A 15,106-nucleotide genomic window follows, 5' to 3' on the forward strand; every position below is an offset into this window, starting at 1 on the left:
GACTTGTTTTGATTTTACAAGTCTCACAGTTAAGAGACTATCCTAAATCTAAGATGAGACTTGGGACTTTAGAACTATCTTAAGCTGGTAAAGACTGTGGGGGCCTTTGAATAGGGACTGAACACAATTTACAATGTGGATGGTTATGAAGGTTATGAATCTATTGGGGGCCAGGGGTGGAATGTGTTAGTTTGAGTAGATGTTACCCAACATGTTAAAGATTTTGTTGAAGCTTGTAATTTAGATATACAGCTGCCTGGCTGGAGGAGGTGTCACTGGGCAGATCCTAGGGTCCAGCCCAAAGGTGTGGTGGTTTTTTTCTCCGGATCTATGAAAGGGGGTAAACTTCTTCTGCCATTATGGAACTTCCCCTGGATCTGTAAGCTTCAAATAAATCTTTTCTTCCTCCCATAACTGTGACTGGTCTGGATGTTATCCTAGCCACACGTGGCTATCTACTATAGGTGTTTATTCTCCTCATTATAGGTTCTGTGTTCTTGCTTCTTTAATAGTCTGAGTGATAAGACTGGTGTGAGCATTGGATATTGTTGTCTCTAATACATTAGATGTTTACCTCTTATGAATTCAGGTAGTGTTATTTCATATGTGCTGTGACCAGTATTGTACTAAGCCCTGGAGGAGTACCCTTTGATAGGTAGTGTTCTCTCTGCATGCTATGTACTCTTCCTTTAATACTCTGTCCTATAAACTCTACTGGGTTGGTATTCCCAGACTCTCAGTTCCATCTCTTTAAATCAGGAAGTCTGTCAGACTGTACTTCAGTTTTCCTTCCTCTACTATAGCCATGAAACTCATGGCAGTAAGCCAAATAGTTTTATTTCTCACCTTATTTCTTATTTTTCATTGACTGTTCCTTATTGCATGATGGTCAAGGTCATCAAACATACCTTTGTTTATGTGTTTTGTCTTGTATTTTGGGTTTTTCTATTTTTTTTTTTTGGTTTGATTTGGGGGGAGTTGTTTTGGTTTTGCTTTATATTGAGACAGGGTTGCACTATGTGGCAGAAGCTAGTCTCATAATCCCAGGGATTCTCCTGCCTCAGTGTTCCAAGTGCATGGTTTTTGCATAGGTTCTAGGAATCCAAACTCAGATACTCATGCTTTTTTAGCAAACACTTTACTGACTGAGTCATCTCCTTAGCCCCTCTGTGGTAGTTTGAATTGATTGCCCCAAATATATTCAGTGTTTTATTAGTTTGTAGTTTGGATCTGTAGCCACCTAGCTGGAGGAAGTAGATCTCTTTGGGTTCAGCCCCAAGGTGTGGTAGTGAATTTGGGATTCCAATCTAAAGATATGCAAAGTGTCTGAGTTCCTCTTGGAGTTCCTGAAGTGTGCTGTTTGGCTTTTTGGCTTTTGGCTTTTGGCTTTTCTCTCGCTCGCTCTCTGCTTGGAACTGTGAAAGCAGGCCAGCTTCTTCTGTCATTATAGAACTTCCCGTGGATCTGTAAGCTTCAATATATATCCCTTCCTCCATAACTGTGCCTGTTCTGGAAGTTCATCCCAGTGAGCCTAAAGCTGTCTGCTACACCCTCCATGTTCTATAGGTATTGATTAAATGTTTGCATAATGCTCCCAACAGTCTATGATGTGAATATTTAATACAAAATATCTAAAAAGAGCACTGAGGATGTAGCTTAGTTGATAGAGTGCTTGCCTAACATGCACAAAGCTCTGGGTTCAATTGTCAGCACTACATAAACCAAGTGTGATGACACATGGCCATAATCCTATCACTCAGGAGGTAGAGTCAAGAAAATCAAGAGTTCAAGGCCAACAAAGCTACATAGAGTTTCAGGCCAGCCTGGACTATATGAGACCTTGTCTCAAAAAAATTACATTGATAGTATCTCAATAGAGATTATTAATGTTTAGGATTCTCTGTATCTTTACTTTTATATTTGCTTGTTTTGTGATATTTGGGATGAAATGCAGGTCCTCAAACATGCTAGACAAGTGCATTACCACTGAACTATATCCCCAACCCCTGTTATATGATTTTTATAGTGAGCACACTGTTTAATTTGTTACATCGGAGATAGTCTAAAAACAGATTATTTCTAAACCTCATAACTTCTGGCAGCTTTTTCCCACAGAATGTTGTGTAACCAGATCACTGAACTTCTTGTCAGCAGACTTCCTGTTTGGTGACCTGAAAAAAGAACAACAAAGTTCTAAAAACAAGAATATAGATTGATTCCATTAAGCAAAGAACCTAACTGTACTCACACTATACTTAATCTTTAAGTAATGACTATAGACAATCACATTTAGACAGGTTTTCATAAACAATTTTAGGTTAACCACCAAATTTGATTATATAATATAATCAGAGTTTGCTAGAATCACAGTAATTCTCCCATCAGTTTGTGATAGATTTCCAACTTGGTTTCTTTTTAACTTACTTTTCATGCTCCAAATTAGATCATCATCTGGTGCCTTAATAAGGTTATTGTGAATGAGCAGACAGCAATGTCAGAAATCATTAATAAGAACCGCTTATACTATTATGTACTAAAAAGATCAGATCAAGTTCACAAGAAAGGCCAATTATACCTTAAAGCCTTTAAAAATACTTTAAGACTGAGCTGGCAGATAAACTTTATTAGTTTAACTCGTTACTTGTGTCTGATTATTTCTGGTCTAGACATTTACTGGGTTCAAATATATTAGCACATTAAGGTAGAGTTTAAACTATAATAGCATTCTATATCTCCTTCTCTTCTGCCCCTTTGGCACAAAACATCAATTTCTACAGACACACACACAAAAAAATCTGGAGTAAAACACCCTCCAATCCTCTAAGAGAGCCAGCAAATATAGCTTGTTCTATGATTTAGTTAAAATACATAAGATTAAACAGCTGCTTAATATATCTACTTAAAATATTGTAACACTTTGATGAAATGTGTATAATTAGTGTCTAACTGAAATTTTATAAAAATGAGTCATTTTATAAAATCAAATTTTCTAGTTAGCTGATAATTTACTTTCTCTAAATATAGGAACATTTTAAATTTTAAAAGACTAAGCATTTTCATAAAGGTTCTTAGCTTTTCTAAAAATAAATATACTTCCTATTTTTCTGAAGCACAATTTAAAATTATTCTTTATCATCTAAGATCAGCAACATTAACAGCTATTGTATTTTTTTTTTAACCATCAGGATAGTACAGAAAGCAAAGCACTTACTTACACGGGAGACTGAGGTCAGAGAATCATGTGTTCCCAGGTGCTCAAGGCCAGCCTAGGCAACATATGAATATCCTGGATCTCTTTAAAAAGGATTATCTATCATTAGTTCTTGAAGCCTCTATAAATTTACCTGCACATTATTTCAAGCAGGTGATCTCTGAACATTTTAAGGCATATGGATAAATTAGATAGATGACAGACAGACCAACTGACAGACCACACTGATGCCTCTTGCAATTATTATATCATACAGATTACTGTATTAAGGCTTTTAAAAAATGGTGGGGCTGGGCTGGAGAGATAGCTTAGTGGTTAAGACACTTGTCTACAAAGCCTAAGGACCCAGGTTCAATTTTCCAGGTCCCACATAAACCAGATGTACATGGTGGCACATGCATCTGAAGTTCATTTGCAGTGGCTAGAGACCCTAATGCACCCATTCTCTCTCTCTCTTTCTCTCTCTCATTCTCTCTGTTCCTCTCTGTCTCTAATAAATAAATAAATCAGAAAAATATTATATAAAGTTTTAAAAAATGGTGGAGCTGAGTTGTCCCTCAGTGGTAGAGCACTTGCCTAGCATATGTAAAGTACTGGGTTAGATACTTAGCACCACACAGAAAAATATTTTTGTAGTTTTGTCCTCCCTTATGGTCAAGTTACTTGTATACTTCTCTGTGATTTCCTTTGTTTATAATACGCTACCATTAAAATGTCATGGATTAGAAAACCAGATAACCAATCTTATCAAAAGGAAATCTAAAAGTAATTGAATTCTTAGAGAATATCTGGAAAGAGGATGTCACCAGTAAATTATGGTTCATAAAATCTGGAGATCAAAAAGACTCCTAGCATTATCTAGCCAGATGATTTCCTTTAAAAAACAATGCCTTTTATGAAGTTGATGCACACTTATAAAGTTCAAGCAATACATTAAATTATAAAATTAAAAGCAACATAACACCTAAAATACTACTATAACTCAGAATAAACATTTAGTGGCTATCATTCAAGTTATATCTCTAAACTTAAATAGAGCTGGAAAATGAGGAGAGTTGTGAGAATTTTCTGAGGGGATCATGTCACCTGTGATTTTTATGGTATAGGTATTCTGCAGAAAGTGAAGAACAAGAGGAGTGCTGCACAGAATTGGATCTATATCTTTGCTTTAACCAGAGAAACGAACCTATTTTATCTAAGTGAAATTCAGGTAAGACTACATCATAAAAGTCATGCTGCTGCTAAAAAGTTAAAAACCAGAAATTTAGTTCACAACCTTCAATTTGTAGTTGAAAAGCTAAAAGCTTAGAGATACTGATTTGTTCAAAGACATACAGCTAATTTAAAATCAAACTAAAAACATGAAATTAGATTTGTAACCTCACGATTTTCTACCACACGTGAACTTTAGGTTCAGAAGTTTGTGTATATTTGTAGATGTTTTGTAATTTTTGCTTAGTTGTTCAGTCTAGCATACCAAATTTGTAAATTCTGAATAGGTGAGTTATCATTCTTATTTTTTTAAATTTATTTGAGAGCAATACAGAGAGAGAGAGAGATAGAATGGGCACGCCAGGGCTTCCAGCCACTACAAACGAACTCCAGACATGTGTGCCCCTTGTGCATCTGGCTAACGTGGGTCCTGGGGAATTGAGCCTCGAACTGGAGTCCTTAGACTTCACAGGCAAGCGCTTAACCATTAAGCCATCTCTCCAGCCCAAGTTATCATTCTTAAAGACCCTGAAGGTGGGGGAGGAAGTGGGAACAGTCCGTAGACCTGAGAATTTTACTACTACTCTGAAATTTATCTTAGAATTTTATGTGAATTAGCAACTTTCAAAAACACACCCCCAAATCCCACTGACCTCTAAGGACTTCTTCAATCTTCTCTTTGGCAAGCTGTTCTTGCTTCCTTTGTAAAAGCATGTAAATTTGGAACAATAGAGCTTTCCCAGTATCTTCTGACAACTTAAAATGATCAGAAATGATCCTCAGAAAACAAAATCCAACAGAATCTCTGTTCAAAGAGACACAATTTTAAGCAGTATAAATAGAAGAACTTGTTCTTGACAAGTGAGATTAAAATAATTTCAGTGTGAGTAAAAATAAGCCAGATAAATGCATATCAATAATAAGTCAATTAATTTCAGTTTAATTAAACCATAACATTTTTGTTTTTGCTTGAGACAAGATCTTGCTCTGTACCCCAGGCTGCCCTGAACCCATTATATAATCAAGCTGGCTTTGAACTCACAACAATCCTGCCTTCACTTCCCAACTGCTGGAATTACTGGCTTGAGTAACTATGCTTTTACTATTGCAAAAATGTCAACAGGGCTAGAGAGATGGCTCAGTGATTAAGGTGCTTTCTGGAGAGCCCAATGATCTGAGTACAATTACCCAGTACCTACATAAAGCCAGATGTACAAAATGGCACATGCATCTGGAGTTTGTTAACAGTTGCTGCAGGCCCTGACGTGCCTCCACTATTTGTCTGTCTACCTCTCTCTGCTTGCAAATAAATTAATAAAATTAAAGAAAAAATGTCAACACTCCAAAAGTAATATAAAGATTTAAGGTAATACCTATTAATTTACTGCTAGCTTTCTTTGAGACAGGATTTCACTAGTAATTTCTTCAGGGAAATAAATAAACAAAATAAATTTAAAAAGCCTAAAATTTATATAGTATCTCTGGGGCTACATAATAGTCTGAACAATCAAGAAAACAAAGAAGAAAGTTAGAAGACTCGTATTTTACAGTTTCAAAACTTCTTGCAGTTATAGTAATCAAAATATATGGAACTGGCATAAACACAGATTGATAGACCAATGAAATGGAATAAAGAACACAGAAACAAATATTGGCATATATAGCTAAATTATTTTTGATAAAGGTGCCAGGACCATACAATGGTGAAATAGGTCTTTCCACAAATGATGCTGGAAAAAAAAATCATACTTACAAAATATTAAAAGGAGTTTCTAATTCAGTACTTAAGAAAACTCAAATTTTTAAATAAGCAAATTATTTGAACAGAGATTTCATTAAAAAGATATGTGGATGACAAGAAAAAATGTCCAACATTATTAGTCATTATAAAAAAGCAAACTAAAGTTACAGTGAATTATCATTTCACCAATTAAACTTAAAAAGTTTGACCATATTCTAGTATTGCCAACATGGATGTAAAATCAAGTGTTGTGACCATTTGTAAAACAGTTCGTCAAATTCATGAAAATTTTAAATGCAAACTGGCTGCCTAAATGAGCCATTTCAGTTTTAGGTACTTATCAAGAAAAATGAAAGCATATGTGCATATAATAATAGGCCATGATGTTTATAACAGCTTTATTTGTGATAGCCCCAAATTGTCCATCAACAGATGGATGGGTAAACAAATTACAACATATTCACACAGATTACTCGACAGTTTGTAAAAAATGAACTACAGACACATGCAACAACATGGATGGACCCTAGGGAATTAAGTTAATTTAAAGAAGCTAGACTAAAAAAGATTCTATGATTTTATTTGTATCAAATTCTAGAAAATACAGAAAATACAAACTAATTTCTGATGATATTCAGTGACCAATGGCTATATGATAAAGGTGAGACAGGAAGAGATTAGGATAAAAGCACAACAAATCTTTTGGGATGATAATTAGGTTTGTTACTCTAATGATTTTAATAATTTGTATATAATTTTATATGCATATATAATCAAAATTTTTGTATACTTATTATAAACATATCCATTGAAGTTCATTATTTATATCTTATTAAATATGTTTTAAAACATAAAAAATAAAGGGCTGGAGAGATGGCTTAGCAGTTAAGGTGCTTGCCTGCTAAGCCTAAGGACCCAGGTTTGATTCCCCAGTACCCACATAAGCCAGATGTACAAGGCGGCACATGCATCTGGAATTTGTCTACAGTGGCTAGAGGCTCTGGCATGTGCATTCTCTCCTTCTGTCTCTATCTGCCTCTTTCTGTCTCTCACTCTCTCTCAAATAAATAAGTTGATAAAATACTTTTTAAATAAAGAAAACTTTGTTTTGTTTTGTTTTTTACATAGTTGCTACAAGTGGGTGGGAAGGCCAGCTACAGTGGTTGTTAAGAACTTCTTGACACTTTGTATAGAGAAGCATTTATACTGATTTTGCATCTCTAACATCTCTTACAGTTAGTTTCATAGAAAACAAGGGGTATGCTTACTTAACATAGTGAGTTGTGAGATATCATTACGTATTAGAAGTAAATATTTCCAGGCAAGGTGGGTCATGCCTTTAATCTCAGCACTGAGGAAGCTGAAGTAGAAGGATTGTCATGAGACCAAGGCCATCCTGCCTCAAAGACAGAGAAATACAGCAAATATACTTGAGTCTACAAAGGAGTAAGAGCAATAAATCACTATAATGTTAGTAAGGTATACAGATATTACTGAGCTTCTGGGTTGATAATAATAATGATTTTTCTTTCATTTCAGGATAGGAATTATCTACACACATAAAGTCATCTTTCCATTGAACACTAATTTTAGGCTATTGCTGAATAACCTGATCTGATTGCAACTATTTGCTTTGAGGTCATGAAACCCATTCCAAAATTCAGCTGATTAATAATGCCAATATGGAGTGCCCAAAACCTTTAGTGCTCCCATTCTGATGTCTATCCTTTCTTTTTAAAATATTTTATTTATTTATGAGAAAGGGAGAGAGAACGTGAATCTGGCTTTACATGGGTCCTGAGGAATTGAACCTGGGCCAGTAGGCTTTAGGAACAAATGCCTTTAACCTCTGAGCAATCTCCATAGTCCCTGATATGGACCCTTTAAAATTGTGTGTGTGCATGTATGCACACATGCACACATGTGCATTTATGTGTGTGTCTCCACTCTATTTATTGTTGCTAGACTTTAGTTCACAAACTACCAGCTGAAACAGATTCCTACACATAGAATTTGGAGCTAGAATGAACCTTAATATTGACATATCCCAATCTCCTCTACCCTGTAACTATTATCTCCTCCCATGACTACCCCTTCATACATGGAAATCATCTGAGGGCCTTGTATTATTTTTTTATTACTGCTGTACAAAAACAAACTTAGTGTCTTTAAATAACAGTCCTTTATTGTCTTATAATTCTGTAGGTCAGAAATCCACAGAGGCATTACTGGGGATTGTGTTCTGTGAGCTTCTGGGGCTGAAGTCCTCTTTTCATTACTGATTGCCAACTGGGGTTTGTTCTCTGACCCTAGAAGCCACCAACAATCACAAGCTCATGGTTAAATACTTCAGCACAGCTAGCAATAGTCTGTTGATATTTCTTGTGCTTTGAATCTATCTGACTTGCCCTTCTGTATTATTCTGCTTTTTTTTTTTTTGAGATAGGCTCTCCAGCTATTGTAAATGAACTCCAGATGCATACACCATCTTGTGTAACTGGCTTACATGGGTCCTGGGGAATTGAACCTGGGTCCTTAGACTTTGCAGGCAAGTATCTTAATTGCTAAGCCATTTGAGATAGGCTCTCATGTATATAGGCTGGCCTTGGATTCATTATGTAGTTAAGGATGACCCTTCTGAGCCCTTGCCTCTTCTTCCTAGATTCTTGGATTAAAGGAATATGCCACCTGGTCCAGTTTCTGCAGTGCTGAGAACTGAACCCAGGGTTTCCTGGATGCTAGGCAAGCACTCTACTAACTAAGGTATATTCCCAGCCCTTTTATGCTTATTTTAAAAGCTCCTGTGAGCTAGAGAGATGGCTTGGTGGTTTTACAAAACCTGATGACTTGGGTTCAATTCCTCAGTACCTACATAAAGCCAGATGCAAAAAGTGGCACATGCATCTGGAGTTTGTTTGCAGTGGCAGGAGGCCCTGGCTCACCCATTCTCCCTCTCTCCAACTCTCTCATGCTTTCTCTCAAATAAATAAATAATAAGTATTTTAAAGGCTCCTGTGATTACAATGAACCCATCCAGATAACCCAGACAATCTCAGAATTAAAAAAAAATTAATAGTAGCTGTAATTTCATCTCCAGAGTCTGTTTTGCTATATAAAGTAGCATATTTACAGACACAGAGATTAGAGTGTTCTGGGAGGATGGCTCACTGGATAAAAGAATCACAGCTCAAGCTGGAGTACCCAAGTTTGATTCCCATATCCCACATAAAAAGCTGGATGCCATGGCAGGCTTCTGTAATCTCAGAGTGCTGAAGCTTGGCTAAAGCTGACTTTGATGCTTGAAAATTTTCTAGAAGCTATTGGAGAGTGCAGCAAAGTAGAGCAAGAATCCAGAATAAGATTCTCTTCCTGAGCTGGGCATGGCAGTGCACATCTTTAATCCCAGCACTTGGGAGGCAGGGGTAGGAGGATCACCATGAGTTAAAGACCACCTTGAGACTATATAGTGAATTCCAGATCAGCCTGGGCCAAAGTGAGATCCTACCTCAAAAAAAAAAAAAAAAAAAAAGAATCCCTGCCCAATCACTATTATAAGGATGATTAAAAGGTTCTAAGTCCATTATTATTTTTTTTCCATCCTCATTCATCTTTACTATTCAAATATATTCATATAAGCTTTTGTTATTGTTTTCCACCAGCTCCTCCAGGACACTGTGTCATCTTGTATCTGTTGTCAACTATCTATGTTTTTTTGCTCCCCTGTTCCCATGCCTTATCCATAAGCACCTAGAAATGCACTCTATTATTCCTTCATAATGTCTTTCACTTCCATTGCTTCCTTACATTTCCTATTCTGGAATGTCTAGAGAGCAATTTTCAATATTTGTATAGTTTATGACAAGTGCTTATCTGTATAACTTATAGCTTCATTATAAGGAAATGTTAACAACAAGAAAAGATAGGTTCTAAAGACAATATGAAGCTGGCAAATTATTCAGAGATGGCCAAAAAACAAATGAAAGAGGCAATGAGCTAACTCGGAACAATATCAATTCTAATGCAGATATGTAAACAAGAAATTGAATCACTTTATCTTCCTAAATCATCTACTAATTAGTCTGTCTTTAATAATAGCAAAATATTCTATATTTGTTCTATAACTGTAAGCCAGTTTCCCATTAGGCAGTAATCACCTTGAGCCCATGCATCCCATGCATTGCATATTATTTCACCTCTGTAACTTCAATGCCCAGCAACAAAATGATTGGTTCGGTATAGAAACTCTGATGTGAAAGAATGAATTTCTACTGTTATCAGGTTCTTATCACTTCATACTTAAGTTGTTTCGAACAACTTTTACTTGATCTCACTACCTCTAAGTATGTTTCACTTTCTTATTTTTTTTTTTTTTCGACGTAGGGTCTTACTCTGGTCCAGGCTGACCTGGAATTCACTCTGTAGTCTCAGGGTGACCTTGAACTCACAGCAATCCTCCTACCTCTGCCTCCTGAGTGCTGGGATTAAAGGCATGTGCCACCACAACTGGGTAACTTCATTGCATATTATTGTCTGTAGCATGTTACTATCCTATATCATAAAATCCTTTAACCTGATATTCATATATTTTCACAAGAGCTAGGAAAATGGCTCAGTCAATATAGTATTTGTCACACAAGTGCAAGTGCCTGAGTTCAGATCCACAGAACCCAGGTAAAAAGTCAGATGCTGGACTGGAGAGATGACTTAGCAGTTAAGTCGCTTGCCTGCAAAGTCAAAGGACACAGGTTCGATTCTCCAGGACCCAGGTAAGCCAGATGCACATGGTGGCGCATGCTTTTGGAGTTCGTTTAGAGCAGCTGAAGGCCCTGGCATTCCCATTCCCTCTCCCCCCCCCCCCCTCTCTCTCTCTCTCTCTCTCTCTCTCTCTCTCTCTCTAATAAGTAAAATAAATAAATTAGTAAGCTTTCAAAAGATGCTGTAGTAGGTGTCTGTAATCCCAACACATCTACAGAAATATGGGATGCAGAGACAATTTTCCAAAGTTCACAAGCCAGCTAGCCTGGTGTGCAGTGGTGAACCATGAGAGGCCCTGCCTCAAAAACCACAGTGGAAGGTGATGACCAGAACCCAAAGTTGTCGCCTCACCTACATACATGTGCCATGGCACATGTGCAGCTCCTCAACTTAATTAAAATGACTTTCACAAATGACTCCCACTGACTCCTCTTGCTTTATATTTTGTTATATTCTTTATATAAAATTTATGCAACAGTCTCCATTAATCATGATATTCTGAACACCTATGTTTTCCCCATATCTCCTTGCACAAACAGCCCTTGCTAGAAATTTCCTAACACCTCCTTTTCGCTTGACGTAATCTTTCCACTTTCACAAGCCAGCTCAAGTGTTGCCCTCAAATAAGCCAGTCTAGTGTGCCAGTCCATAACTACTTGGCCTCTTCTGACTTTCTATGCCAAGCTGAAAATTATCTGTTGGTCAAGTGCTGTTCTGTATCACTATTCTTTTTTTTTTAATTTATTTATTTGAGAGTGACAGACAGAGAGAAAGACAGATAGAGGGAGAGAGAGGGAATGGGCGCACCAGGGCTTCCAGTCTGCAAACGAACTCCAGATGTGTGCGCCCCCTTGTGCATCTAGCTAACGTGGGACCTGGGGAACCGAGCCTCGAACCGGGGTCCTTAGGCTTCACAGGCAAGCGCTTAACCGCTAAGCCATCTCTCCAGCCCTGTATCACTATTCTTACATATGTCTTCTTTCCACTAACACTTGTACATTCCCCTGTGCCTATGTATTCCACATGGTCCTCTTTGCATAAAAGTGTGCAATACCTTACTGGACTAAATTACTGTCCCCAAGTCTGCCTGTGCTCATTCTGACTTATTACCAGGAAGATCTTGCTCATAGTCTTTTGCCTATACAAATACTATCCATTTCTAAGTTCTCACCTTCTACAAAACATTCTTTAATCAACAGATCTCACAGTACTCTTTCATTCCATTTTCAAAGTTTACATATAATTCATCACCTGTGCCACATATTTTCTATATCCTACGCTTTATTATTAGTTGGCTGATCAAACATATATGTGCTTAATTTACTACAGCAGGCTGTAAATTCATTAGAAATGTTTCTTAAATATTTACAACCAGACCATAGATGTGTACTAAGCACATTTTTTGTTGTTGTTGGTAAAAGTAACTTTGGTGTACCAAATGGGCTTTAAAAAAAATGAAGTCTCTCCAGAGCAATCAATCTTTGAAAAACTCTCAACTCTTCTTCTAATGTCAAATACTCTAAAAAATGAGTTCTCAAGGGAAAAAAACAACAACCTGTCCTATAGATTCAAGAACTGAGTATATTATCTGTCTACCTTTATTTAATATATACTGGTAATGTGATTCCTAACACTAAACTTATTTTTTAAATTTTATTACAACAAAATAACTGGGTGCTTTACAAAGTACATTATATGGACATTTGACCTGAAATAGGAGAAGAGATGAAAGACCTATTATATGTTATAATTTACAGTTAGCTTAAATAGTAACTGTCACATAGGAATATCCATATGAACATCATTAACAAAACTTTCAAGACCTAATGAATATTTGTTTTTCTTTCTCGCTGACCACTGGTAAACTTTTAAATTTACCCCAGGAAATAATTATTATTGAGAGTGAAGTCCCCAGTATTGTGCCTATTTCATGTCTTATATTGCTAACAGTCCATTGCTATAACTCAAATTAAGTACTTATATTATCAAAAGAATGTATTTCACTTAAATTTATTGTTTTAAATTTTACTAAAGTCCTAAGAATAATTTTACTGTAGCATAGGAACAAGCACTTTGAAAACAAGTAATTTTTATGTATATGTGAAAAAACAGTTATGCATGTCAATAACTGTCTGAACAAAAGTTTTCAGGAAGTCATTTAAGGTTTAGAATGAGGAAAGCCCAAAAATACTTTACTATAAAGTTCAACAGAGTCAAGAGTCAGATACGATGGCACATGCCTGTAATCCCAGCACTCAGGAGGCTCACAAACAGCAAGTTCCAGGATAGCCTGTACTATCCTTTGAGACCCTGTCTCAAAGAAACAAAAGTAACATCAGGCCTCATGCAACAGCAAGCATGAGTACAAAACACTCAAGCTGCAATGTTTTCTGCTCTTTAGTTTTGACAACCCTGAACAAACTGCTTTCTTTCAATCTCTTTCAGGGTTTTCATTTTCATCTTGTTTTTAAATGCTTCATTGTACTAAACAAGGCATGGGTGGTGGAAGCTGGTAATCCCAGCACTTGGGAAGCTGAGATAGTAAATTCATGAATTTGAGGCCAAGTTCAGATACACAGCAAAATCCTGACTCAAAAAGCAAAAGGAAGGGGAGGGAAGGAGGAGGGGAAAATATAGTTCAGAACTTAATTTGAAGAAAACTTTAAAAGCTTTATTATGCTAGAATATATCAGTCTTCAAAATCTTTTGGAAATAGATGTTATAAACAACTAAAACTTTTAAAAATCTATTTTTTTTGTGAACAGGATGGAGGACATTTAAGCTATATAGATATATAGCTAGGGGCATTTCAGGTAAATGACTATTACCAATCAACTGCCATGATGCTGTCATAAGGGTTTGGACCACAGTTCAGCACTGTTTATCAAATTAGGTCAAGAGTCAACACCTATGACCTGTCATCCACCTGTTCAATAAAGTTTTATTGAAACACAGACACACATCATTTGTCTATGCCTACTTTTTCACTATAATGGCAAAGCTGACTAGTTGTGACAAAGACTGTGAGGCCTGACTTGAAAATCTAAAACATACATTATCTTGCCTTTCAAAAAGAAACTAGACAGTCAGGCATGAGAGTACATACCTGTAATCCCAAGATTTAGGAGGCTGAGGCAGAAGGATCATGAGTTCAAGGCCAGCCTGTGTCAAAAAGTAACAATAACAACAACAAAAAAAATAGAAGAGGAGAAGGAGGAAGAAAAAAGAGAAGAATGAAGCTGTTTGTTGATGTGTGACTTAAACATGGACACAGATATGTAATTGCCAAATCTGAACATAACACAAATTGAAAGAATAGTTACTACATTGTATAACAGAATTGAAACTCACAAATACCAAAACCACAAACAATATGTAACAATTGGACTGAAATGTTCCAATTTTATAGTACAGGCTACTAGGTACTTAACCCACCCTATATGAAATTCAGACAAGCAATGAGGTGTGTGTGCGGTGCATGCCTTTAATCCCAGCACTCAGGAGGCTGTGGTTAGGAGGGTCTCTGTGAATTCTAGGTTAGCCTGGGCTAGAGTGAGACCCTACCACCCCGCACAAAAAAAGAGCAACTGATGGCTGAAGATGTACTTCAGTGAGATAGTGCTTGCCTAGCATGCATAAGGTTCTATCCCTAGCACAACCAAAACGAATGAGTGCCTGTACAGATCAGTTTGTAAGCCTAGGAAATTAACTATATCATGTGGCTGCCATAAAAGTGTATATTTTTCTTCTTACTTTTTTTTTTATATTGAAGACTGAGCCCAGAGCTTGGTGCATGCTAAGAACATGCTCTACCACTGAGCTACAACCTCAGTCTCAAAAGAAAGCTAATTTAAATATTGCTTGTATAAAAAGAAATACATAGCCAGGAGTGGTGGTGCACACCTTTAATCCCAGCACTTGGGAGGCAGAGGCAGGAGGATCGCCATGAGGTTGAGGCTACCCTGAAACTACATAGTGAATTCCAGCTCAGCCAGGGCTAAAGCAAAAACCATACCTTGAAAAAAACTAAAAAAATTTTTTTTTTAAAAAAAGGAATATATGCTCTAGAAATGTTGACCACTACAATTTCCTGTTAAACTAGAAATGTTCTTGGGCCACAGAAATTGCTTAGCGGTTAAGGTTCTTGCTTGCAAAGCCAAAGGACCCAGGTTCAATTTCTCAGGAAC

General features: G+C 36.7%; 1 protein-coding gene across 1 annotated transcript in view; it reads right to left on the bottom strand.

Moving 5' to 3' along the window:
• The window catches only part of Tex11 (testis expressed 11), a 258,655-nt gene that overhangs the window by 118,557 nt on the left and 124,992 nt on the right, over positions 1-15,106 (bottom strand). Inside the window, exons 12-13 of the mRNA XM_004660917.2 lie at positions 5,077-5,228; positions 2,086-2,171 (exon numbers count right to left, since the gene is read on the bottom strand). Of these exons, the coding sequence (XP_004660974.1) occupies positions 2,086-2,171; positions 5,077-5,228 (238 nt within the window). The remainder of the gene's footprint in view (positions 1-2,085; positions 2,172-5,076; positions 5,229-15,106) is intronic.

This window comes from Jaculus jaculus, chromosome X, assembly GCF_020740685.1.
Source record: "Jaculus jaculus isolate mJacJac1 chromosome X, mJacJac1.mat.Y.cur, whole genome shotgun sequence".
NCBI lineage: Eukaryota > Metazoa > Chordata > Mammalia > Rodentia > Dipodidae > Jaculus > Jaculus jaculus.